Raw genomic sequence first — 23726 nt, 5'->3', positions numbered from 1 at the left:
CTTTCTCCTTCTCTTGTTCTTTGGTTCAAAAGAGTTGGAAAACGGCGTACATAGTGCGCCATGGGCGGTACGAATTTGGAATAATGTCTTTGAAGTGGCCAAAGTTAACTACAGCCATGGAAAGATGTCCACAAACTCGGAGCCGAAAACCAAAGCGGGTGAGCAGGCGGATGGTGAGGATCAGGCTACAGAAGGCATTGAGCATGATGATACCCTGAAGTATCAACTTCTTGGACCGTCTTTGACCAAGGCAGGCCAGGATAAAGTAGATCAGCAGAAAGTATGTATAACATATCATCGAATCAATATCTGTGTTTCGGAGTATTTAATGCATCCTTATTATTCTGCGTTAGGTATCGGAGATCATATACAACGCCTCGAAGGGGTCGAAATTCTTCAACCACGAAAGAGCCCGGGATCAAGTATTGACAGAAAAGATCCAGAAGATATTGGCGCACAAGGAAATAATAGAGAAACAAGATCTATCCCACAGCACCCGACTGGCCGATGAATACATCGCGGATCTTGAACTCCGCCGCGATTTGTCACAGTCTATCGTGCACATTGACTGCGATGCCTTCTTTGCAGCCGTTGAAGAACTAGACAGACCCGAGTTACGGGATGTGCCAATGGCCGTTGGTAAAGGAGTCCTAACGACTTGCAACTACCATGCTAGGAAATTTGGATGTCGAAGTGGCATGGCCAGCTTTGTGGCCAAAAAGCTGTGCCCCGAGTTGATCTGCATACCCCAGAATTACGAAAAGTATACTGCAAAAGCGCGAGAGATCAGAGCAATTCTGGCGAACTATGACCCGGAATTTGAGAGTGCTAGTGTTGATGAGGCGTATCTTAACATCACCCAATACTGTGCGGCCAACAACGTTGACCCCCAGGATGCTGTACAGCAGTTACGTGATGAAGTTTTCGCCCAAACAGGAGTAACAGTCTCAGCCGGAATTGCAGCCAATGCCAAAATTGCGAAGATAACGTCGAATTGGAATAAGCCCAACGGTCAATTCCACGTCCCGAGCGAGCGAGCTGCGATCATGGATTTCATGACCAAGATTCCAGTTCGCAAGGTCAATGGTGTCGGTCGAGTATTCGAGCGTGAACTTGGTGCAATTGGGATAACGACGTGCGGTGACATCTATCAGTTTCGTGGTATGCTGAGTCAACTCTTCGGCCAAAAGGCGTTCTGTTTCTTGATGCAGTGTTATTTGGGTCTTGGAAGAACACAAATCCAACCAGCAGGCACATTCCCAAGGAAAAGTGTCGGGACAGAGCACACTTTCGCAGATTTGGGTGATTTTCACCAACTCCAAGAGAAACTGAAGTGGACGGCATCTGCACTTGAGAAAGACTTACGCGCCGCAGAGACAAAAGGTCGCACCCTTGTGTTGAAAGTGAAGCTTCATACATTTGAATTGTTATCCCGACAGACCGTGGCTCCCAAGCCTCTACTGCTGGCTGACGACCTTTACAAGTACTCTCTACCATTACTGACCAAATTATACAAGGAGCGGCCGCAGATGAAAATTCGTCTGATGGGCCTTCGCTGTACAAGCCTAGTCAGTACCAAAAAGGGGACGTTTAACTTCTTTAACAGGGGCGATGCAGGACAGTCAGCAACCTCTAGATCAGAGGTTAGCAACGAAGCCATATCATCGACAGAGGAGGAATTCGAAGCTGCAGCCTCCCAAGAGCGGATGGAGGACATGGAAAGCCTGGAAAACCTCAGCCAGGAGCTAGAGTCAAGTCACAAAACACACCAAGCTGTGGACGATGAGCAAAAGACGGCCAAGCTGGACAAATGGCCCTGTCCAATATGTTCTATCCCGCAGCCCCCCGACCATGCACAGTTCAACCAGCATATGGACTACTGCCTTTCAAGGGAGACCATCAAGGAGGCCGTCCAGGGGACGCTGGGCTCTGAGGACAGCCCGTCCATTCCGCCAAACAAGAGGAAAGCTGCCGCTGAGCCAGGCTCTCGCAAACGGCTGTTTTTCAACTAGTACCTAATTTGCCCAACTAGCTGTGCCCCGCCGTGGCCCCAGAATAAGTAAATAAACAATAAGAACGACAGATCAGTCCACCAGGCAGTCCTGACATAATTAATATATTCTGATACTGACCGACAAGTAAATAACACTGACTCCTGTAACCATAAAAACGATGATGCAGAATATATTTGGGTGGGCCTCGACGCTAGATCCGTTTAGTCCGCGTTATGGCTTTATGACGAAAAAACAACAACGAGATTTCTTTGGCCCGCGAGAAAAAGGGCGTCTGACCGCAAGCAACGACAACAACAACGACAACGAGAACGACCGCCAACGCCGTCGAGGAGCCGCCTTGTCGGTGACTGACCATTTGAAGGACCAACTGGAGCGCTCGGCTGAGATATCTCCCTCTTCTCTTGGGTGTGGCCACTATGAATATCGCCCCGTTTTGCCCTACGATATGCCCAACGCTCACGCTTTGTTTATCCCCCCGTTGATCACAATGTCTCTATCAGATAAACAAAACAACAGCATGGCAGGCAAACCGTTTGTCCCACAGGTCGGCTCTGCTTATAGAAATACTAAGACTCCGTTGACGCCAAAGCTTGCCGGCTTCAATTCCCATCTACCTCGAAAGCTCGCCCATTTTGACTCCCCGAGCCCGAATAACAACCGCACCCCTGACGTCTCGACCCCCAAGCCGTCGGCCATCAATAACGCGAATATAACACCAAGATCTAGTCAGAGAAAGGCTAGAAAGGATGGAAATCCATCTCCGGCTGCAACTACCCCTCCTCCGGGCCATCTGGCTCCCCGTCTGGCCAGCCAAAGGAGCTCACGGAGCAACCCTAACGAGGTATCGCCCACGCCCCATGAGCAACACACCAGTTTGAACCTCAGAGTCTCGAGAGCAAAGAGCATGAGCAATGAACCTTTCGGCTACTTGCCAAACAACCGGCCAGCATCATCATGCGGTAGCTCTGTCGGGACTCCGATGTTCTTCCATGCAGACGATGCCCGCTCACCGACATCCTCCGCGTACGACACAGAATCGAAACCTCAACCTCAATCGACTCTACACCTTGCCCCAAAGTCATTTATCTACGCAGATGGTCGAACCGAAGACCCTACAGACTCTGCTGAACCCTCCTATAAACAACAGCCTCCTGTAAAGAAGCCGGTACTGGCACAGTCAACCCCTATAAAATCTCCAGAGTTATTCGTCTCTCCTCGGCTTCAAGAAACCTCCCCGTCAGGGCCACAGCTTAAACAGTTTACAGGCAATGCAACCGAACAACACATATTCAGCCCAAAACTCGTGCCGGCACAAGAAAAGGCGTTTCCTCAGATACCCAATAACACCGGCCGTAATGACCAGACACCCGGGAACTCCGTCAGGTTCGGCCATATGAAATCTACCAGCTGCGACTCAACCCACACTGTGGGCCGAAAGCATTCGTTTTTGGCTAGCCCTCTAATACACCGTCCTGCACTCACACAGGATAGCGCACCCCAACCAGCCGATGATTCTATCGACCAAAGCCCTAGAGTTTCACATAATCCATCACATTCCTCAGAGGATATATCGCAGCATCTTCTCCCACGAGCTCCGAGCCCGTCCAAAGATGACGGTAACGGTAACGAGCTTCAGAGGATGAATGAGCTAGCTGCCAATGCCAGACGAGAACGAAAAGTTTTGGACCTCGAGATCAGCAACTCGTCTCTACTAGCCATAAACCGTGCTCTAGAGCGAGAAATGCGAAAGCAAAATGCTGAACTCCGTCGATTTCGCCGTCTGAGCCGCTCCGGCCGGTTATCCATGACATCCACTCGCCGGTCTGTTTCAGGAGGTGGTCTCTCGATACTTAGTGAAGCAGACGGAGACGACACGGATAGCTATTCACATTTCCGTACGTCACCTGGCTACTCAGCTGATGAGCTAACAGATGACGAGATCGACCCTTCAAGTTCGGAGGAGGACAACATGAGTTCCGGCCATGCCGCAGAGCATGATGAGAAACACCGAGCTAAAGATGAAAGCCGACTACTTCTCGATCTAAAAAGACATCAACAGTTGCTTATTGATAGTCAGAAGATGAATCAGAGCATCAAACGTTGTCTTGGGTGGACAGAAAACCTTATATCAGAAGCCAAGAAGGCACTGGAATACAGTGTCCATGTGAGCGACGTCGAGGTCGGCGGTCGAGTTCTTGGCCCTGATGACTTTGATGGCGACTATTTTAAAAATACCCGAGGCCTCCTGAGTCCCTCGATGGATATATCTTGTTCGGATATACCGTCGTTCGAAGAACATGGGGCCCTTGAATCACCTCCATCTATACCCGATAGAGATACAAGCCGTTCGCCATCACCCATCGGAGAGACATAACACCACTTGCCATCTTGGTTCATGATCAGCTTCAAGTCCAGTCCTCAGTTTTTCATTTGTCATGTGTACTAGATGTATATATTACATGACTTGTTTATTGCATTTCCCATATATCAGAGCGTTTACTCCTTTTTATTTTTAGAATACTCATAGTCTTTCCTGGTTTATGGTGATGGGGGGTTCTTCTTTCAAAGCGTCCGGCGTTGGTGGACTGGCTCATTTCACACATACAACGATATCCTCAATCTCGGCCTTCTCTACTACTTACTCCCTTTCATATCTGACATTACATTACATTGCCCACGACATCTTTTGCATATATTCTTTTTGGAATATGCGGCTTCTTCCTCCACAGCAGAGGCCGGAAGGGTAACAATTACTTCCCATTCATTTTCCTATGCGTTGCTGCTGACCAGGAACGCTTCCAACTGTACATTCAATGATACCCCCTTATTTGTACCTGACTCCCCTGACGGTTTTATCAACCCGGCATTTCTTCATCCGATGACAAGCCATGTGCTGGCTTTACCTGTACCAGTATGTACAAGATTTTCCATTAATGCAAAGCTATCCTTGAGCTGATAAATCGGCTACCAATTTGAAAATCCATTTACATACAACGTCAGATCATATTTTCTTTCCGAAAGAAGAAAAAGAGTAGGAAGTTCAATAGAGAAAAAAATGAACACATTATCTATTTACGAGCATGTAGGAGAGGGGAATATCAACTGAGGAGCAAGAACCTCGTCAGGGGCTAGAAACAAAAGTGCCGAACAAAACAATCAAAACAATTAGCAAGCAAGCAAGCAATGGCGGATTATTTGCTTTCTAGAAACATTAATGAAGATCATCAGTGGTAGTAAGTTTTGTTGGTGATTATTTCTCAGAGCTGCTGGGGTTCGCTGTAGACTGTTTTGCTGCTGATGCTGATTTCTTCTTATCGTCTTTCTTCGCCATGCTGTCGGCCATCAGCTCTTCAAAGGCCATGTATTCTCCCTCTTCGTTGGGATCGCGTTCAGCCTGAACCATAGTTAGCCATACCCTAGAGCACAACGATAGAACAGCGATTAAACATACCTGCTGGAAGTATTTTCCAATAATAACCAGGGCCTGGGCACGCTCTACCCTCTTCTCCAGACGAATAGCCTTGTCGTTCAATATTTGGTCGCAGACTTCACGCAAGACGCTCTGAATCTCGAACTTGCTTCCTCTCCAGGCAGCGGCGAGGATCTTTCCAGTGACTTTCTTCTCATACTCGGCCTTCTTCTCGTCAGTCCAGTCCTCACCACCCTTTTCTTCGAGCTTGGCCATCTCCTCCATGGTCATCTGGGCATCCAGTGCAGTCGAGATGGTAGTCCATGTTTCCCTAGCCAGGTTACCCTTATCCTTTAGTCTTGAGAAGAAGCCTGATATGCCGAGGAACTTCTGTGACTTGAGGAAGGATGTTCCCTTGGAGTTATATGTGCTTCCAATAGCGTGTAGGATTTCCAAGCCAAAGGACTCCATCTTCAAGTTCTCGACTTCAAGTCTGATCTTCTCTTGGAAAGCGGTGGTGACGTCAGGCCCCTTGTCGGTCTCGGTCCAGACGCTAAGTCGATCAACCAGTTTGCGTGCAAGGGTGTTGACTCGTTCTTCACGCTGCTTCTTTCGCTCTAGCTCGAATGCAGCCAGCTGTTCCCGCTGTTCCTTGGAAAGACCCTTCTTCTTCTCCTTTTTCCGCAGCTCTTTCTCCTCTGGTGATAAGCCCTCGGCTTGCATTCTAGCCTCTTCCTCGGATTTATCCATGATTGCCTGCTGTCCCCAATTCCGTCGGGGGGTGCTAGTACCGGAAGCTTCCTGAGCGGCTCCAGCAGTTCCAGCAGTTTCATCCTTCTTAGCTTCATTCTCATCAGCAACGGTAACACCCGGAGCAGGAGCCGTAGTAGTTGTTTCACCAGATTCAGGCTTGGCTGGGTCCTTCACGTTGAGTTTGGCGTCTGCTTCTTTTGCGAGCTCCTCGTCTTCTTCCATCTGTTGCATGGTTATGTCCATAGTCTTGGTGAGGTCCTTCATCAGTGATATCTCGCCTATCCAATCAACGAACGCTTCACCGCCGAATATCATGCCAAACAGCTCCGCGGGGTCCTCTGTAGGTACTCTTCGTTAGTCTTTCTATATCCAAGCGTAAACCTCGACTGATGCCTACCGAATCCACCGCCCGGAACAGCCTTATCCTTTCCAAACTTGTCATATTGTTTCCGTAGAGTCTCATCACTCAATACTTGGTAAGCTTCTCCGATCTGTCAACGCCCCAAAAATAGTCAGTAATTATACCAATTATAATAGGGTATCCTTCTAGCTTGTACGATAGGTGAGGGTGAATTACAGCCTGGAATCTGCTGTGTGCTGTCTCGTCGTCGGGGTTCTTGTCTATGCCGGCGGGGTTAGCAGTGAACCACAATGCTTCAAACCGAGGACAGGGGGAAGCCAGTACTAACCTGGATGAGTTGTGATAGCTAGTTTTCTGTACGCCTTCTTGATCTCGAGCAGAGTAGCCGTGGGAGGCACCCCCAGGGCATCGTAGTATGTAGTGTCTACCACCATCTTCGCGGACCGGCGATGTCAGGTCCCTAGCAGGCTATGAGGGGCAGAGACAAGCTGAACAAGGCACCAGCTAGATAAATCGGAGTTCGGAGCGAAGACAGCTATATATCGGTATCAACGGCGCCAAATGTCGGTAGTCTATCCGCTGAGATGCGCTCTATATCGTGGATGCTGTGCTGGGTGTATATCGCAGAGGTGAAATAAGAAGAGATGAAGAGCAAGCTTGATCGCTTCTTTTTCATTAGTTCGTTAGTTAAATATTTGATCGTCATCGCAGAGCATCTGAAATAAGGTTTTTCTTCACAGCTGATTTTTAACCTTTGACAACCTCAAGATGAACTTCAGGCCAACAGCAGGCACAAGCCACGGATGACGACGAGGAGGCTCCTCTTGATTAACAGCTACAGCTAACTATAGCATATAGGGATGGGCCAACTGCTAAGGGACGAGAAGCTGCACAGCCGCTGTTCTACTTCCGTGCTTCCGTGTGTCTGCTGCTGTGGCGCGGGGCATCACAGCCCCCGGCCCGTACGTACGGAGGAACATCAACTGTTCGACTGTCAACTGTCAGAGCGACGGGATTTCTTGTAGATTCCAAAGACGGAGTTGATAAGCAAGGCTGAAATATTGAAACCAGAAAGAAGAAGAATAGTAATAAGAGAAAGAGCCCCTCGGATGCGAGATATCCTCCATATCACTCGCTTGAGACGTCGAAAAAAAGGGGCCCCTGAAGTAATATCTAAAGGGTCAAGTCTATTAAACCCCTTCCCACCAGCCGATAGTAACGAAAGTATTACCGGGTAATGGTGGACCATAGCTGATTTCCCTTGGGCTCATAAACTGTGAACAATCTAACTAGTCTTCTCGCGAGATGTATGGATGTGTGTATGACTTTGGTATAATAAAATGGGATAGGGCAGCCCCCTTTTTACGCCCATCGCAAGGAAAAGATCTCAGCTCCACCTCTTGACAAGGCAACTTCAACGCTACCGTCCTCGTTCTTTATCGATTTTTCTATGGTCTCCCCTTTTCTCTCGAGAATGATCTTACCTGGCTCAGGCTCAGGCAGCTTGTAGAACTGTCTGCCGGACCGGCTGAGGAATCCCTCCAGTCGCTCCTGGGTGACGGCAGACTCCTGTATGATGCCACGCTCAGTAGCATCCTCTAACGCAAGGAGGACATACTGTGTTGCGTACGGCTGGGTGAAAACACCAGCTGCTGGCTTTGGCTGGTCCTTGGCCGCTTTCTGATGCGGGGCGCTATCGGTGCCTCTGTAGGATAGCCTGTTAGGTTGGCTCTTCATTGTGGAATTTGAGAATTGGTTATAGAAACCTACAGGAAGAACTTTGAATCACCACTGCAGATGGCCCTTATGAGAGCGTCACGGTCTGCGGGAGTCTTGGCAATAGGCTTACAGAAAGCCAGGGGATCAACGGTATCATCTACCGTGAGGTATAGATGATGTGCCGTGATGGTAGCTATTATCAATACATCGACGTCAGTGCCTACTTGTTACACGATCGACCTTGGTTATGGGGCATGGTTGGAGTGGTATGTATATGCGTACCAGCAACGCTTGGTCCGCAGGAACGGACGGTCTCGACGGCAGCAGAAGTGGTACAGTGTTCAAGCACTATCCTTAGTTTGGGGAAACTCTCATGGATGCGTTTCAAGGTTGGCAAGAAAGCCTCCTCTGCGTTCATCACGTCAACATCTGGCACTTCACCATGCAAATTGAGAACCATATCATGCTCCTGCATGGCCTCAAACACTGGATAGAAGTCATCCAGGCTAGTAACACCAGAAGCAGAATTGGTAGTCACTCCTGGACAATTAAATTAGCAAAAGGGAGCTAAACGGGCATGTATGAGTGGGTGGGTAAGTCCAGTCAAGCAGCTAGCTAATCGGCTTGTTGAGTTTTCTTAATGGTATTTTTTTTACTTACCCTGCGGGTAGACCTTGACGCCAGTGATACCGGCAGCCGCGGCCTCCTTGATGACCTCCGGAGTAATGGAGTCATGCAGGTACAAAGACATGAGGTAGCGGACATCGGGTTCGATCTCCTGCAGTTTGGACTTGTACTCTACTGCCTGGGCAACCGTTGTGACCGGTGGCTGAAGGTTTGGCTATGATTGAACATGTCAGAACTTTTGCAACCAGGCATTCAAATGAGGGTACCAATCAATGTATCTCAAAGTCTGCGGGCAAAGGATAGATGATAGAAAGAGAGAGCAACAGAGGCTACAGTATAAGAATTGGTTTCATGCATACCATCACAAAGACAGTATCCACCCCTCCCTTTCGAATGTAGGGTGTAACTAACTGCATCATGGCCTCCTGGCGAAGGTGGACATGCATGTCTGCCGCTGCCGGCAGCTCTAGACGGGGCAGAGTCCTCAACCGCATCTTTAGGTAGAACCAAATGAACCTCTTCCCTTCTTTTTGGGGCTGGTATCTGCACTCGTCTGCAACACCTGTCTGTAAGCTTTACAATAAAAATAAAATAAAACAAAAAAAGAAGAAAAGAAAGCCCGCCTATCCTTCTGCGATCCTGGACAAGCCCAGAAAGTGGGATGTTTTTTTCCTTAGACGGAGAAGTTTGTCGGAAAAAATTCGTCACGTGAAGCAGAAGTAGAAGCAGGCAGCAGGCAAGCAGATGTTTGATATCGTGTTATTTCAGCATAAAAAGAGCTCTTGAGAGACCATTGAAGAGGATAAGAGGTGAGGATGGCTGGGAGAGGGCAGCGAGAGTGCTATTTATGCCTGAGGATGCCATTGAGACGGTAGATACTGAGAGCTGGCTGCCGGCAGAGTGTAACTAGAGTGTACGGAGTAGGGCTGGTTTGCTTACTTCCGGCCCTATAAATAAACCAGCAAAAGGGCGCTGCGCTGCAGCTATCCCTCTGCCCATCACCTCCAGACGCCGTCTTCTCCCGTCCATCACCTTTTGTCCTCCTTGACTTCAGCTTCTTTCTCTTCCTCTTCTTCTTCTTGCCGTGTTTGTCTTTTTGCTTGATGGCGGGAAGAGACTGCTGACTAAGCTCTTCCCACAAAGGGGCAAACTTTACTTTTCCTGCCGCTTTTTTTCCTTCTCCTTTTTTTCTTCTCGCTTTTTTCTTCTCGTCTTGCATAAACCAAACATCATCAACAACCACAACCAGCATCATCAACCTCCCCAGCTCCTACTTCACCGCTTCACACCGACTTCTCCCTTCTTCTCCCCTGTGTATCTCCCTCTGCTGCATTATATCCTTGTCGGAGCCTGCATATTTGTAATTGGCTGTCCGCCGGGCCTGTTTTGAGCTGGTGCTCGAGCTTCCTTTTCTCCCTTCTTTGCGTACTCCATCTTCTTCACTCGCCACACAGAAGCTCCTCCTCCGTAAGCCGCCGCGATGAAGGCAGCAGAGATCATCTACTACCTCTGCCACCCTCAGCAGCTCCGGGCAATCATCCAATGGTGTGTACTGACCCGCGCGCAATTGCCTTGTGTGAGGTTGCTGCATTGCAGAGCACTTTGCTGACCCGCAAATCACAAACACAAAAGGACTACGTACCACGAACCCGTACATACAAGGGACCTCTCCAAGGAGACAGAGACAGAGAAGAAATGCTACCATTTCCTCAAGCTTACCAGCAGAAGTTTCTCTGCTGTCATCATGGAACTCCATCCAGAGCTTCTGATGCCTGTGTGTCTGTTTTATCTCATCCTTCGTGGCCTGGACACGGTTGAGGACGACACATCGATACCTCTTGAAACCAAGGAGCCCATACTGCGCGGTTTCAAAGACATTCTTGAAGAGGATGGCTGGACCTTCACGGGGAACCGTCCGGAGGAGAAGGACCGGGAGCTGCTGGTTCAGTTCCACAATGTCATCACAGAGTTCAAGAAGATAAAGCCAGCCTACAAGGTTATCATCAAGGATATAACCGACAAGATGGGCAACGGCATGGCTGACTATATCAGACGCGGTGAAGAGGACGATGAGATAGTCAAGACTGTTGAAGACTATGATCTCTACTGCTACTATGTGGCCGGCCTGGTGGGCGAGGGCCTCACCCGCTTATTCGTCGAGGCCGGCTTTGCGCGACCAGAGCTGCTGGAGCGTCCGGATCTGTTCATATCCATGGGCCGATTCCTGCAGAAGACGAACATCATCCGTGACGTGCGCGAAGACCACGATGACAAGCGTCGTTTCTGGCCGCGAGAGATCTGGTCCAGACACGTCAAGGAGTTTAGTGATCTCTTCAAGCCCGAGTTCCGCCAGCAGGCTCTCAACTGTAACTCTGACATGATCCTCAATGCCCTCTCGCACGTAGAGGACTGTATATACTATCTCTCCGCGCTGAAGGAGCAGAGTGTGTTCAACTTCTGCTGCATCCCTCAGACCATGGCCATCTCGACTCTGGAGCTCTGCTTCCGGAACGGATCCATGTTTGAACGCAACATCAAGATAACCAAGGGCACGGCCTGTCGGCTTATGATAGATTCTACTCAGAACGTACGGGTTGCCTGTGACGTGTTCCGTCGCTATGCCCGTGCCATCCACCAGAAGAACACCTCCAAGGATCCAAACTTCCTCAAGATCAGCATGGCTTGTGGACATGTTAGTTTTTCTCCCTGTTTACTTCTTTTTGAATACCTGAACATATATACTAAACTGCATACTTTTATCACAGGTTGAGAAGGTCGTAGAGCGCATCTTCCCATCCCAGTCACCGGAGGCAGCTGCTCGACGATTAACCAATGAGAAATCCCCCGAGCAGCTGACGCAGGACGAAGCCGACGCCGAAGCAAGGAGAGACACCATGTATATCATGCTCACCATCTTCGGCGTCCTGGTTTTCGTCACAGTCACAATGGTACGTCAACTACTTTCATTCTCCCTGCACCAAGGTCCCGTCACTAAAACTCGTTTCTAGTTCTTTGTTGCTTGGCTATTCGGCGCCAGATTCGACCTCGCACTCGAAGAGTTCAAAAAGGGACGACTTACACCGGGTTCCGCCCAAACCCACGGTGGTGAGCTCTAAGGTTAACTAACCACTAGGTACTTCATTCTTCTTACGCATTTACGACGACCTTCTTCTTCGGCCTCTTTTTATGTGGCACCCGTTGCTTGACCTTCTACTTTGCATCTACGAATCCATTCTACTGTATGATAACAAACCATCTTTTGACGTCTATACTAATAATGTAATACTCCAGTGAGGGTCCCTTTCCCCCTCCCTACTTTTCTACTTCCCATTCTTTCTACCTGCCTACCTACCTGCCAGCACGGATGTCAAATTACAACACAATCCTCTCAATGGTTGCTGTTGTGCCGAAGATGTGCTTAGATTGATGGCTTTGACCTGCGTCCCCTAGGGATTGCGGCAAACTACCCGATGTACTGGATTTCTGTCGACCGATTTACTTCGAGACAATGGCAGGCGTCTATTGAAAATCTGGTTACACTCCTTAACCGCCTAGATAGTGAATGAATGAAGCTGAAGATAACCATCTGTCCCCCTGTTTTAAATTATGTGACCTGTTTCTTTTCTGGACCCTGCGTCGTATTCTATATCTCTCCTATCTATCAATCTATCACTCTATCTCTGTCTGTCATCGCCATCGCCATCGCCATCGCCGGCCTGCTCGGGTATTTTTCTTCTTCCTCCTGTTCTTCCAGCCCAACCCAACGCTAAGTATAACCATCGTAGCCCGACCCGACCAGCCGTCGAATGATCGCAGCGCATGGCGATGCCATGATCCCAGCAGTCTCTTGCATTCCGGTGCTCCTTTTTTCGCTCTCACCACTCACTCACTCACTGCATCTCTTTTCTTTTTTCTCCCTTCTTATCTTATTTTATTTTATTTTTTATTCTTTTTTTACTATCATCACGTCCTCCCCTTGCCTGGCCTTGACTTGTCCCCCCCACAAAGGAAGGGAGGGAACCCAGTCGCTAGGCAGCATTTTTTAGTGTCCACAGCCCTTCTTCCCGCGCTCAAAGGGGGAGGGCACCAAAATCGAACTCGGCTGCCGCTTCAGCTTAACTAACTTAGTAACTACAGCGAAGAGCGAGAGAGGGAGAGAAAAAAAAAAGAAACCCGCACTCGAGTCTCGCTTTTCCTTTCTTTTACTCCCGACCCGACGAGCTTTCGCTGCTTCGACTAGTTACTACGACTTCTACGTCTGCTTCTACTACTTCTGCTTCTTCTGCTTTTCTTCTTTTCCTTTGTGCTGTTCGCCGGCTGGATGGGCGACAACGAGGCCTCGCACACTCCGGCGACTTCCAGCGCTATGGCCGGCGAAAGTCCACCCCGGCTGCGAGCCGCTTCAGCCTGCGTTGCCTGCAACAAGAAGAAGGTAGGTCGTCTTATTCTCTCTCTTCTACATATGTCAGGAAGCTGTCCTAGATGCTACTGCCTACTTCTACTTCTACTTCTACATCGTCTGCTGCCTTCTGGTTGCTGCTGTGTCCCTCTTTTCTACCGTCGAGAGCTGTGCACTAACCGAAGGCCGATCGTGCCGGGACATCGCTAGATTCGCTGTATATATCCGGACGGCGGCCAGCAGTGCTCGAACTGTGCTCGGAACCACTGGACTTGCTCGTACGCATCCCCTCCTTGCCTTCCTCCTCCTTCTCCTTCGTCCTCGCGCATTACTCTCGTCCTGTGTGTTGTGTAGTTCTGCTGGCTGACCGTCGCAATCTTTTTTTTCTTATTTTTGCGCCCCCTTTAGACCCCGCGAGCGCAAACGAAAACGCCGGAAGGTCGCTTCAGACACAAAAGAAGAACCAGATACGACGCCTACAGGTGTAGACCAACTCACTGCTGCCTCTCTACTGCATCCGTCACGGTCGCAGCAGTGGGAGGCCGGGTATCCGGGATGGGAGCCTCGTCGCGCTATCCTTGCCGATGGGCAGCAGCAGCCTTCCGGCACATCGGAGTCCTCAGGGGGTCCCGGCTCCACGGCGCCAAACAGTAACCATAATAATCATAATAACACAGCCAACAGCAACGGCACAAGCCACCATATCAACAATATCAACACGCCTGCGACTCCGTCAGCTACTACTACGACGACTACGACTACGACCACGACTACGACTGCTCAGGATGCGGATGGAAACCCCGTGTACTCGCAAAGCGCCTCGGCTTCGGTGGCTCTGCGCTCCCAGCAGCAGCACCAGCAGGCGGAGCCTGGCCTGCATGAGCCGGCGTCAGGGGGCAGCGCAACCTTCCTCGGCCGGTCAGAGTACATACGAGGAGAAGTGCCTATCAACGAAGACCGCGCAAAGGCCTACCCAGCCGTTGCTACAGAGAGTCTGACGGACGAGGACATCCAGATACTACAGCTGCAGCATGCATTCGACCTCCCTCCTCGTGCCGTCAGGGATGGCCTGATAGATACGTTTATGAAGAGATGTGCGCCCTGGATGCCCATAGTCGAGAGAAGCTGGCTCATGGAGCGTCGGGACAGCCAGCCATCGATTCTACTTCTCCAAGCAGTCTTCCTCGCAGCCAGTCGGGTGTCTTCTGCCCCTGCCGTCACGGCCTATGCCTCGTCCAACGAGTTTTACCGTCGAGCAAAGGCCCTGTTCTGGTCGGGGTATGAGAAGAATACCATCACGGTCATCACTGCTGTGTGTATCTTGCACTGGTACAACCCCGAGGGCCCCGAGCATGTCTCGATCAATACCAGCGGCTTCTGGAGTCGCATCGGAGTTGGCCTGGCATACCAGATCGGTCTGCACAAGGAGCCTCCGCCTGGCCGTGAGGCACCCTTACGGCGGAGACTGTGGTGGACACTATACGTAAGCCGTTTTCTGTTTCACCCCTTTTATTACTCTGTGAGAATGTCACAAAATCGTCAATGATAGTAGCTTACCTCTTGACAGGCTCGGGACTGCTTGATATCCGCTAGCCATGGGCGGCCACGAGCAATCAACACCGAAGACAACGACGTCCGGCCACTCACTCCAGAAGACTTTTACGGATGCGGAGCTGATGACGCTCTGTTCCTTGCACACGTTGAAGTGTCTTCTCTTCTCGGCGACGTTACGCAGGCCTGCTGTCGTCGGATGTTGACACGGCCTAAAAGGATCAATATCGAAAATGCCATTTACAGATGGTCGAGGGAACTACCAGAGCAACTCCGCCTCTTCCAGCGAGTCTTTCCCCCCGAAGGGTCGACGGCGTCAAAACTAGTGCTCATGCCTTACCACTTTGAAGCACGACAGCTGCACGTCACATACTTTGTCATCCTCGCCATCCTCTACCGGGCCTCCTCCCCAGGCACCATCCCGTCTGCTGCAGCCATCCTCGCCTCTTCCTTTGTGGCCGGAATCTTCGAGGATTTCCTTGCAAGGGACGAGATCCGGTTCCTCGGCCCCATATTCACATTCTACCTCCTTGCATCGGGCGTCGGGCTGGCCTCATGCTACTCTTACCCTCACCTCTGGGAACGAGCCCAACAGGACCTGCGAATAATATGTAGTTCTCTCAAGGAGCTATCGAAACGCTGGCCCTCTGCCATCGGCAGCCTCAAGGCCCTACAAAGCATGATCGACGAGACCGCAAAGGCTGCTCGGCCCTCGGAGCGACCCCAGCCTACTCCGCTCACGACGGACCAACAGGCAACGTTCTGTGGCTTCGGCACCGATCTATGTCGACTTGGAGACGTCATGCTCGCCCACTATCCTCACGACATCGTCGACTCAGGCAGACAGGAAGACGACCAGTATGCCAGGACGGTATCCGACATGATGACCGCAGGGATACTAGCTGAGCTCAAGACACCCATGGACCCTGCTTCAGCTCCCGTCGATGAGTATCTCCCTCTTGCCTCGGTGATAGACCATAATACCCAGCTCGCCTTTGGAGTAGAGGAGCCTACTCCCATCATCCCCGACGAGGTCCTCTACGGCCAGTACGAGGGTATCGGTAACTGGCTCCTTCGAGGCTGGGACTGCACAGCCGAAGTCCCATGGCATTAACCATTCCCACTCCCTGAACGTGGCCATCATGAACGTGGCCATCATAACCATCATCATCATCATCTCCTCTCTCTCCCTCTCAACCAAACAATACATCAAAAAATAATATCTATCCCCAAGGGTCCCATCCATCACGTGACGCGCAACCCCGGCTTTCGGCTGTCGGGAAACCGGGAAGCTTTGGCGCTCCAAGAGGGGAGACCAAGCGGCGATTTTCGATACGAGAAGCTCCAGCGTTTCTGGCCCTTGAACGTCCCTCTTTTCTCTGCAGATACGAAAGAGCCGAGGACGGAGGTGTTGTGAAGTCGCTTCCTTACCGTCAAGCATCAAGCATCAAGTCTGGAAGCTTGTCGTGGGCTGCCCTGCTAGTCTAGTCCGAGGAAGCCTACCAATAGCATGCCATCTTTTCCGGCTCTTGTTCAATACTGTCGATGCCAAACACATAGTTAATGGCTATGCTTAGTGATGCATCTTCCCACGGCACTAGTCAATGTATACCCTTGTGCTTGTGGCTTCGGGGGTCAGTGATGATGTTTCTACCAAGTGAAACGACAAGGAAGCCTTTTAGTGCCTGTTAGTATCTTATCAAGGCACCAGGATGAAGTCGGAAAACGGTCACTGTTGTGTTGGTTACTGGTGGTCAGTGAAGGGACATCTGGAATGCTATGTCATGCTATGCTTCTGCCAGTTCATGTGTGTCATCTGGCCGAGCATCTTTATATCGTTAAAACCTACCGCTAGAATTATGCCCTAGAATCTACTTAATCTAATGGTTTAATGTCCTCACCTACTTCTCTATCCTTAATATCTCTAATATCCCTAATATCTCTACTTCTACTTCTACTTCTTCGACACGTGGACAAAGTCTCGCCGCCTTCCTAAAAGGGCGTCTTTTTTCTGCCAAGTCACGCTTTTTTTCCTTTTTCTCTTTTTTTCCCTCTCTTTTTTTCTGCCCATCTCCACCGCCTTGCGCCTGCGTCTCTTTTTCTTTTCTTGACGCCCAAATCGCGCTTTTGCTTCTTCGTCTTCGTCTTTTCTTCTTTTTCTTTGCGACCAAAAACTCCAACTTTTTCTCGTCTTTCCAGCTTCAACTTGCGTCCTCGACTCCCTCAGCTTGCTCCCCGTCCTCTTCTTCACTGCCAATTTGTCGTTGTCGGTCCAGGCCCTGGTTTGCTACCTGCCTACCTAACTAAACTGCTGCTAAGGGCCAGTTCTTCGCCCTAGCTGACTAGCTCAGACTACGCGCCGGGGGTGGTCACATGTCCGCCCTTATCTTATCCTGCTCGATCGCCTCTCCATCCCTTTAAGAAAATCTCGACTGGAGCGAGCGATAGTTAGTTACAGGATACCCCGGCTACTTGTCCTGTCCTGCTGTCCTGTGCTGGCTTATCCTGTCCTCGCCCAGCTGGCTGCCTCCTCTGCCTCCTCCTCTCCCCCGATCGAACCACGCAAAACAGCCAGGGACTTAACCAGTTATCATCTGGCCGTGGCCCCGTCCCGTACAACTACCTCGACCAGAAACAGTTAATTAACGAAGATAGACAGAAAAAACCTATAAATATTGCAGGGCTGGTGAGGGGGCTTTTCAAGGTGACCGGTTCTTAACGGTCGGAAAAAGGGCTGGTACGGTACTTGCAGGTATGTAAAACACTCCATAGCCATCCTGCCCTGTTTAATATTTTCATATATTTCACAGGAGGGCGGACGGGATGGGGACAACCCATCATATCATATCCGGAACAACCAACCCACTCGTTTCCGTTGTGCTGATATGTGTTTAATATATTTTCTTTTCTGTTAGTTATATGACAGTCCCTGGGATATAGTTGCACAAAAGGGGACCACTTGAATGAGGAGAGCAGGAGAGAAAGGCTTTTCTCCTGTCCTGTCCTGGCACGATGCTCTCGTCAGTCGATGTACAGTCGGGCGACGTCTCCCCTTCGACGGCCACCATCACCACCACTGCCACCACCACTACCTCGACAAACGCCTCTGAACAGTCTCTCCACGCCATCACACTCTCTGTGCCCTCGACAGACGACCTGAAGACAAGCCTGCTGCCGCCTTCTTCGTGTCCCGTGGTCGATGTAGATATGGACTACGCGGCTGCTGCAGACGATCCAGACTTTCTGCCTACGCATTTCAACGACTTACCCCCAGAGATACACGAGACCATCCTCGACCATATCCTTGGAGTTCGTGGCTCAACGCTTGCCTCCATCACCTCTGCAACTGTCACCACCTCAAGCTGGAGCAAGGCACTCCGACACCCTCGTAGAAAGGCTTTGTCTGACCTCGCCCTGGTCTCACGTGCGTACAGAGCACTCGTCCAGGGCAGGATTTACCGTCATAGTGAGTAAATAAATGATGCAAACAAACGAAGATCACCACAGTGTGGACGATGGTGAGAGTGTTCGGGCTAATTGGAGATTGTCTACAGTCCAGATTAAGGGAACGACGGACTGCCTGGTAGAGTGTGCCAAATGGTTCGACGCACACCTTCACCTTAAACCATACGTCAGGCACATCGAAATATGGGTTCCCGTCTGGGGCGATCGTCTAAGGAAATCCCACTTCTCGCCTCCCAGCCGCCGGGAGAGTGGGCAGGCTAACTTTGGCGTCATCGAAACCAACACTATGGAGTCCTACATGCACGGCCTGGATGCACTCTCCAGTAGCCGAACGAACTGCAACTTCAAATCGGCCAGTCACAATGCCACCTTACAACAGATCTTTGAGAGCGTCGGGTCCCAGTTCCCTGACGCAAAGATGATGACCCTCGAAGGTGGACACTGCAAAAAGCCACCTATGATCCGACACTTCGAGAGTGATCCGTGGGGGGACAGCGGACTGGAGTCGCTTACTCCTCTCCCAAATATCCAGACCTTCATCATGAAAGGTGCATGGAACATCATGCGCGACTACAGCCATTGGACCAATCTGTCCACAGCCTTGCCAAACCTTCGCGAATGGCACTGCTTCTACGCCAAGTCCAAGCGCGAAGCTCACATCACCATCTCAAAGGTTCTCAGAACATTTCCGCCTCAGCTGACCCGTCTCAACATCAGCCTCGACGGCTTCTGCAGTAAGACGAGCTCACGTGGCTTTCTTAACCCGCAAGACGAAAAGCATCTTTGCCGACTATTCGGCGCCATCCTCCCACAGCTGGAGTCCCTGACTTTTACCGGCAAAGTCTGTGCCAGCCTCTTCCTCTCCGGCAGAGCAGCAGTACTATCCTCCCAGCGAAAGTCAAAGCTGAAATCAGTCGACCTCGTCGTCAAGGCCTGCTGCTGGGGCCATGAATCTGACGATGGCTCCCTCATACCAACCGACATATCCGGCATCACCAACATGTCCTTCATCATCGAGTTTGAAAAGCTAGTTATCGCTGCCATTCACTCGCTGGGCGCTTTACCCGCTCTTCAATACATTCGTATCCGATTCATAGACCTGGATTCTATCTGTGGCCTTTTGAACCCTTATTTCCAACTAGTCGGCAACTCCTGCACGGGCGTCTGGAGCGAAGCTATTCTTAAAGTTCTCGAAGAAAACAGACCAGAGGCTCAGTTCGCTGAACTGAATAACGGTATTCTTGAAGATTACGGCATCAACTCGAGAACAGGCACTCGATCTTATCCACGAAGTCGCCCTCTTAGCATCAAAACGAGCTGCTACCGCATCATCGCCGATAAATCAAAGCCTTGATCACGCCATAGGCCGCTTTACTTACTTACACCCTCCCTCCATCTAGGTCACGGGCTCGATATCATTCTAATCATCACGTTCAAGCGTTACCGAAGCTCGCTTCTATTTTTTCTGTTTTTCATACAGCCATATGTTTTTTTAACTAAAATTTTTACTTCCTTTCCTCCCTTTCATGGCTAGATCGTGGAGAAAGTCACCATATTCGAAAATACCCCCTCCTTCCATTCCCCTACTTACTCGATCTAGGGAAATATCTGTCGAATTACCTCCTTCCTGCTTTTTGGCCTGTATTGCATGGTGTCAGGAGAACTGGGCGCGCTGAAAGAAAAAAAAAAACAAACGGTTTTTAAGGCGATCAGGGGAAGCAAGAGTGTGAAAGTGGAACAATCAAAAGGAAAAAGACCTGATCTGAAACTGCTTAAATGACAGGATCTTTACTGCTTCCAACATCAGTTATTTGTTTGTCACGTACGCATGGCACGGCGTCTTGAAATGTAAGCAGTCAGACCTACCTGTCTGTTTACTAACTACCTGTTAATTCTCCTAAGGCTCAAGGGATTTGTCTGTTTCTCTATGTCTGTGTCTGTCTCTTATCTCTTTGTTTTCACCCTATTTGAGATACATATGTAGCCAGATTTAATAATATTTCCTGATTCTCAAGAATACACTGGCATACAACATTACTATAAGGTCATTTATAAATAAAGCGATAATAAGAGTATTTATTATTTCAAGAGCTATATATCTTTCTTCACTGCTGCAGGGCTCGGCTTGTTGGCTTTGCCCTTATCAGGATTTCCTGTCCGCGGAAGATTGCTTATATCTGAGATAATAATCCCCAGAATCCAAATGTTTATGGCGAAAAAGGCAAGGGAGGAGAGGTATAACCCCAAAACAAAAGTTGAAGCTCCAAGGAACTCAAGCTGGAAGCCCTGATGAAGCCAAAGGCCCTGATGGAAGAAACTGTTTAATAACTCTTCCTCGAATAGTGATCGCTCCAAGTATAAGGGATTAATTTACTTACTTGTGCGCCTGCCCACAGAGCAGCGACGGTGGTTCCGAAAAGCGGTTGTTTGATGAGGGATGAATAGGGGAGGTAGAGCGGTAAAAACACAAGATACCAGAGAAAATACTAAATACAGGAGTCAGCAACCGCCTTGGAGGTTATATACCAGAGCCTGTGGGGTTTGAAAAATACACAAAAAATGGACATACCTGGCTTGTGCAGACTTTATTGAAAGTGACAAACGCAAATGTCTGGCTTAACATGGTCCCGGCAAGGTCCTTCTTGGCCAGTGCAAGTGGGATAAGAATAGCTGAAAGTCCCAATTGTGGCAGAAAGGCGAGAGACTCGAAGTTATTCCCGGGAATGCCTTGCGAGGTCTCGGATGAGGAAAGGTATAGTAGCATGTTGTAAGGAGAAAAGTTGTGGCGATGGTCCACGCGAGTAACGTGGTGGAGGTAGGTATGTTGCAAGAAAGGGGTTCCATAAAGCATGTACATGGCGGTATTCAGCCCTGCAAACACAATAAGGGAAGTCAAGCCGAGAATTATACGTTGAGGCGTCAGAAGTCGACAGACATAGTTGGTCAAGTTGCCGAGAGTAAACCCTTCTGATACATTGAATCTGTCGTTTTTCTCGTCTTCCAAAAACCAGATGATAGATGGACCATAGATGAAAGGGTATATTTTGAAATGTACGCCGAAACCCAAAAGGACGCCAGCTAGTACGGTTCGTTTCTCTAGTACAGCCCAGAGCAGAGCCATGATCATGACACATAGGAAACCTTCCGAGCTCCCTCGGGTGCTGATAGTAGCAACCATCGGATTAAGCAGCCAGATGCTTGAAAATTTAAGTGCCCTTTGCATATCCATTCGTTGGTGAGAGCGGAGAACATGCAGTATCAGCCATCCCGCAATGATATCAGAGACAGCAAATAAAGCTTTGCCAAAGGAGAACCAGACTTGCTGGCCGCCGAAGCTGGTCCAAGTGGTGGGGAGAAGAATCCATGCAAGCAACGGTGTGTATCTGTAAGTTGCTCTTTCATACGGAGACTGGCCTTCAGAGACAAATTTGGCGGCATCAGTGAAAACATAGTAGTCGATATCGGTATACTTCATGGGCGAATGAGAGTCCTGATAGAGGCCATAAAACAAGAGAACAACTCGAAGTAATATCGCTGCCCCGAATACGAGGGAAGGAGAATTGAAGAACCGCGACATTATGGAGATTTAAAAAAATCCTTCTTTGGCTGTCCTCTGTCCAGGATTATGCAGCTGTGGATTTCGTCTAAATGGTACAGCCTGCTGCTTTTGTGGAAAACATGAACATCTGACCCCTTTGACCAATTCAGGAGCCGATCATGCAATGGGCCAACTGCTGGGCCTGAACGAGTGTCAGTTGCTGAGTTATAGCGAAGGGAGGAAGAAAAAGTCAAGGCCCCTTTTGTTACTGCGAGATCTCATCAAAAAGGCGAAAGCGAAGTCGACGTGTAGATTGCTGGGTTGTTGTTGACCCCAGATAAAGCTTGTGCGCCTATGGAGGGGCGCTCGGACATTCTGCAGCAATATAAGCATATCATTGGACAAAGTATATTACTAATGTAACAATTTTTAAAATTTTAATGGAGTAGCTTATATAATCCCGCGCTTCCCTATCGCGAGCTTTGACTGCCCGATAAACTCGAGTAAACCAATATCAAAGACACAAAGGCGAAGGGCAAGAGAAACACCTGACACTAACACCTCTATGGCTGGCAACAAGCGAGCGTGGGATGGCAACCTGATAGCAAACCAGTCAAAGACAAAAAATATGGACACCTCAGCCGATATGCCTTCTATCCAGACTATCTTTACTGGCTTCCGCAATGAGCTTGATGAGCATCATGACCGAAGAGAGCGTGTTGTAAAAGCATCCAGAGATATCACAGCTTTGAGCAAGAAGATGTGGGTTTATTGAAGCTGTCTCCTATCTACTGCACACTCTTGCACGCTATTAATCAACCATGTCATATAAAAACACTAACAGTTCCTGTTTAGAATATTCTCTTTACAAAGGTAGCTTCCTTCACGCTGTTATTAGCATTGATACACCCGCCTAATTACTCTACCCCACTTTAGAGTCCGCAGTGTGAATGCACCAATCCCTCCAAAAATTGCAAAGGAAACGGACGATCGTATCAAACAAATACAAGAGCTCTTCAAGTCGATTGAAGCAGACGTCTCTGGCGTCAACGCATGGAGATACCATCAAATCACATGGGGAATCCAGGAGTACATCGAAGCTATATCGTTCCACCGGTACATTGAGAAAAAACAACTCATCACTCTGGAGGAGGTCTCACAGACGCTACCGGCTGGTATTAATGTAACAGAAGCAGACTACGTACTTGGGCTTTACGACCTGACAGGCGAAATGATGCGGTTTGCCATCACTACGATGACTACTGGCCGAACAGCAGGTGTAAAAGGGGGAGATTCTACTGCTCAGGACAAGGCCCAGCAGTCTGAGGAACCTACGGGTGGGGAAGCAGTACTTTCTGATCTACGTCAACTTCGGGCCATGTTTGAACAACTCAATGTTCCACGTGGCCTGAGTGGATGGAAGGAAGTAGACAAGAAGATTGAGGTTATGCAAGCCAGTGTTGAGAAGGTGGAGAGAGCCGTGTATGGGCTGTTAGTACGAGGAACAGAGCGTCCATCTGGGTGGGTGCCAGACTTGAGCAGTGCAGCTGCGGTCGAGTCGCATTAACACAGTACTCTCGAAAGCAGAGATATGATAGTATGAAAGTTATGTAAGGGTCATGAAATACGGATATAACATGTTAGGGAAGCGCTGGGAGAAGCTGTAGTTGATATTACAGTTTCTTGATTATGATATTACTCCATAAGTTTGAAACTTAAGTAGAAGTTCAATTCCTTCCACGAAATTATATTCGATCCTTTGCTGATTACTCCCATGGTCATCGCGGTTCAATTTGGGACATCCCTGCAGAAATGACCTCAGCGTGGAAGAAAGACCAACAGATCCACCCAACCAACCGGCCAAATTAATGGCCCACCCGCCTTGGAAG

The 23726-nt window shown here is 49.4% G+C and overlaps 10 protein-coding genes across 10 annotated transcripts; 6 read left to right on the top strand and 4 right to left on the bottom strand.

The window, feature by feature from the left end:
• Positions 1 to 124: 124 nt before the first annotated feature.
• Positions 125 to 2012, top strand: MGYG_07532 (DNA polymerase kappa; the record flags this gene model as incomplete). The annotated part of the gene is made up of 2 exons (XM_003170241.1): positions 125 to 280; positions 354 to 2012. The coding sequence occupies 2 exons, from the start codon at positions 125 to 127 to the stop codon at positions 2010 to 2012; spliced, it is 1815 nt and encodes a 604-aa protein (XP_003170289.1).
• A 490-nt stretch (positions 2013 to 2502) lies between these two features.
• Positions 2503 to 4389, top strand: MGYG_07531 (hypothetical protein; the record flags this gene model as incomplete). The annotated part of the gene is made up of 1 exon (XM_003170240.1): positions 2503 to 4389. The coding sequence occupies one exon, from the start codon at positions 2503 to 2505 to the stop codon at positions 4387 to 4389; it is 1887 nt and encodes a 628-aa protein (XP_003170288.1).
• Positions 4390 to 5265: 876 nt separating this feature from the next.
• Positions 5266 to 6972, bottom strand: MGYG_07530 (hypothetical protein; the record flags this gene model as incomplete). The annotated part of the gene is made up of 5 exons (XM_003170239.1): positions 5266 to 5409; positions 5467 to 6515; positions 6575 to 6668; positions 6755 to 6798; positions 6867 to 6972. The coding sequence occupies 5 exons, from the start codon at positions 6970 to 6972 to the stop codon at positions 5266 to 5268; spliced, it is 1437 nt and encodes a 478-aa protein (XP_003170287.1).
• Positions 6973 to 7900: 928 nt separating this feature from the next.
• Positions 7901 to 9431, bottom strand: MGYG_07529 (dihydroorotase; the record flags this gene model as incomplete). Its single annotated transcript, XM_003170238.1, has 5 exons — positions 9244 to 9431; positions 8918 to 9098; positions 8540 to 8797; positions 8309 to 8450; positions 7901 to 8243 (listed from the first exon to the last, which is right to left on the bottom strand). The coding sequence occupies exons 1-5, from the start codon at positions 9376 to 9378 to the stop codon at positions 7901 to 7903; spliced, it is 1059 nt and encodes a 352-aa protein (XP_003170286.1). The 5' UTR covers positions 9379 to 9431.
• A 294-nt stretch (positions 9432 to 9725) lies between these two features.
• On the bottom strand, positions 9726 to 10103 carry MGYG_09159 (hypothetical protein; the record flags this gene model as incomplete). The annotated part of the gene is made up of 1 exon (XM_003170237.1): positions 9726 to 10103. One exon carries the CDS (start codon positions 10101 to 10103, stop codon positions 9726 to 9728), a length of 378 nt encoding a protein of 125 aa, XP_003170285.1.
• Positions 10104 to 10364: 261 nt separating this feature from the next.
• On the top strand, positions 10365 to 12000 carry MGYG_07528 (squalene synthetase; the record flags this gene model as incomplete). Its single annotated transcript, XM_003170236.1, has 4 exons — positions 10365 to 10429; positions 10517 to 11576; positions 11650 to 11832; positions 11893 to 12000. The coding sequence occupies 4 exons, from the start codon at positions 10365 to 10367 to the stop codon at positions 11998 to 12000; spliced, it is 1416 nt and encodes a 471-aa protein (XP_003170284.1).
• A 1250-nt stretch (positions 12001 to 13250) lies between these two features.
• Positions 13251 to 15948, top strand: MGYG_07527 (acetamidase regulatory protein; the record flags this gene model as incomplete). The annotated part of the gene is made up of 5 exons (XM_003170235.1): positions 13251 to 13316; positions 13494 to 13561; positions 13692 to 13933; positions 14021 to 14766; positions 14851 to 15948. The coding sequence occupies 5 exons, from the start codon at positions 13251 to 13253 to the stop codon at positions 15946 to 15948; spliced, it is 2220 nt and encodes a 739-aa protein (XP_003170283.1).
• Positions 15949 to 17846: 1898 nt separating this feature from the next.
• Positions 17847 to 19653, top strand: MGYG_07526 (hypothetical protein; the record flags this gene model as incomplete). Its single annotated transcript, XM_003170234.1, has 2 exons — positions 17847 to 18300; positions 18389 to 19653. 2 exons carry the CDS (start codon positions 17847 to 17849, stop codon positions 19651 to 19653), a joined length of 1719 nt encoding a protein of 572 aa, XP_003170282.1.
• A 737-nt stretch (positions 19654 to 20390) lies between these two features.
• MGYG_07525 (GPI mannosyltransferase 1) lies at positions 20391 to 21876 on the bottom strand (the record flags this gene model as incomplete). Its single annotated transcript, XM_003170233.1, has 3 exons — positions 20391 to 20603; positions 20678 to 20785; positions 20869 to 21876. 3 exons carry the CDS (start codon positions 21874 to 21876, stop codon positions 20391 to 20393), a joined length of 1329 nt encoding a protein of 442 aa, XP_003170281.1.
• Positions 21877 to 22402: 526 nt separating this feature from the next.
• On the top strand, positions 22403 to 23404 carry MGYG_07524 (translin-associated protein X; the record flags this gene model as incomplete). Its single annotated transcript, XM_003170232.1, has 2 exons — positions 22403 to 22599; positions 22774 to 23404. The coding sequence occupies 2 exons, from the start codon at positions 22403 to 22405 to the stop codon at positions 23402 to 23404; spliced, it is 828 nt and encodes a 275-aa protein (XP_003170280.1).
• Positions 23405 to 23726: the final 322 nt, after the last annotated feature.

Source organism: Nannizzia gypsea, genomic scaffold (genome assembly GCF_000150975.2).
Source record: "Nannizzia gypsea CBS 118893 supercont1.7 genomic scaffold, whole genome shotgun sequence".
Classification (NCBI taxonomy): domain Eukaryota; kingdom Fungi; phylum Ascomycota; class Eurotiomycetes; order Onygenales; family Arthrodermataceae; genus Nannizzia; species Nannizzia gypsea.
The sequence above is the reverse complement of the archived record's forward strand: the minus strand, read 5'-3'. Positions and strand labels throughout refer to the sequence as shown.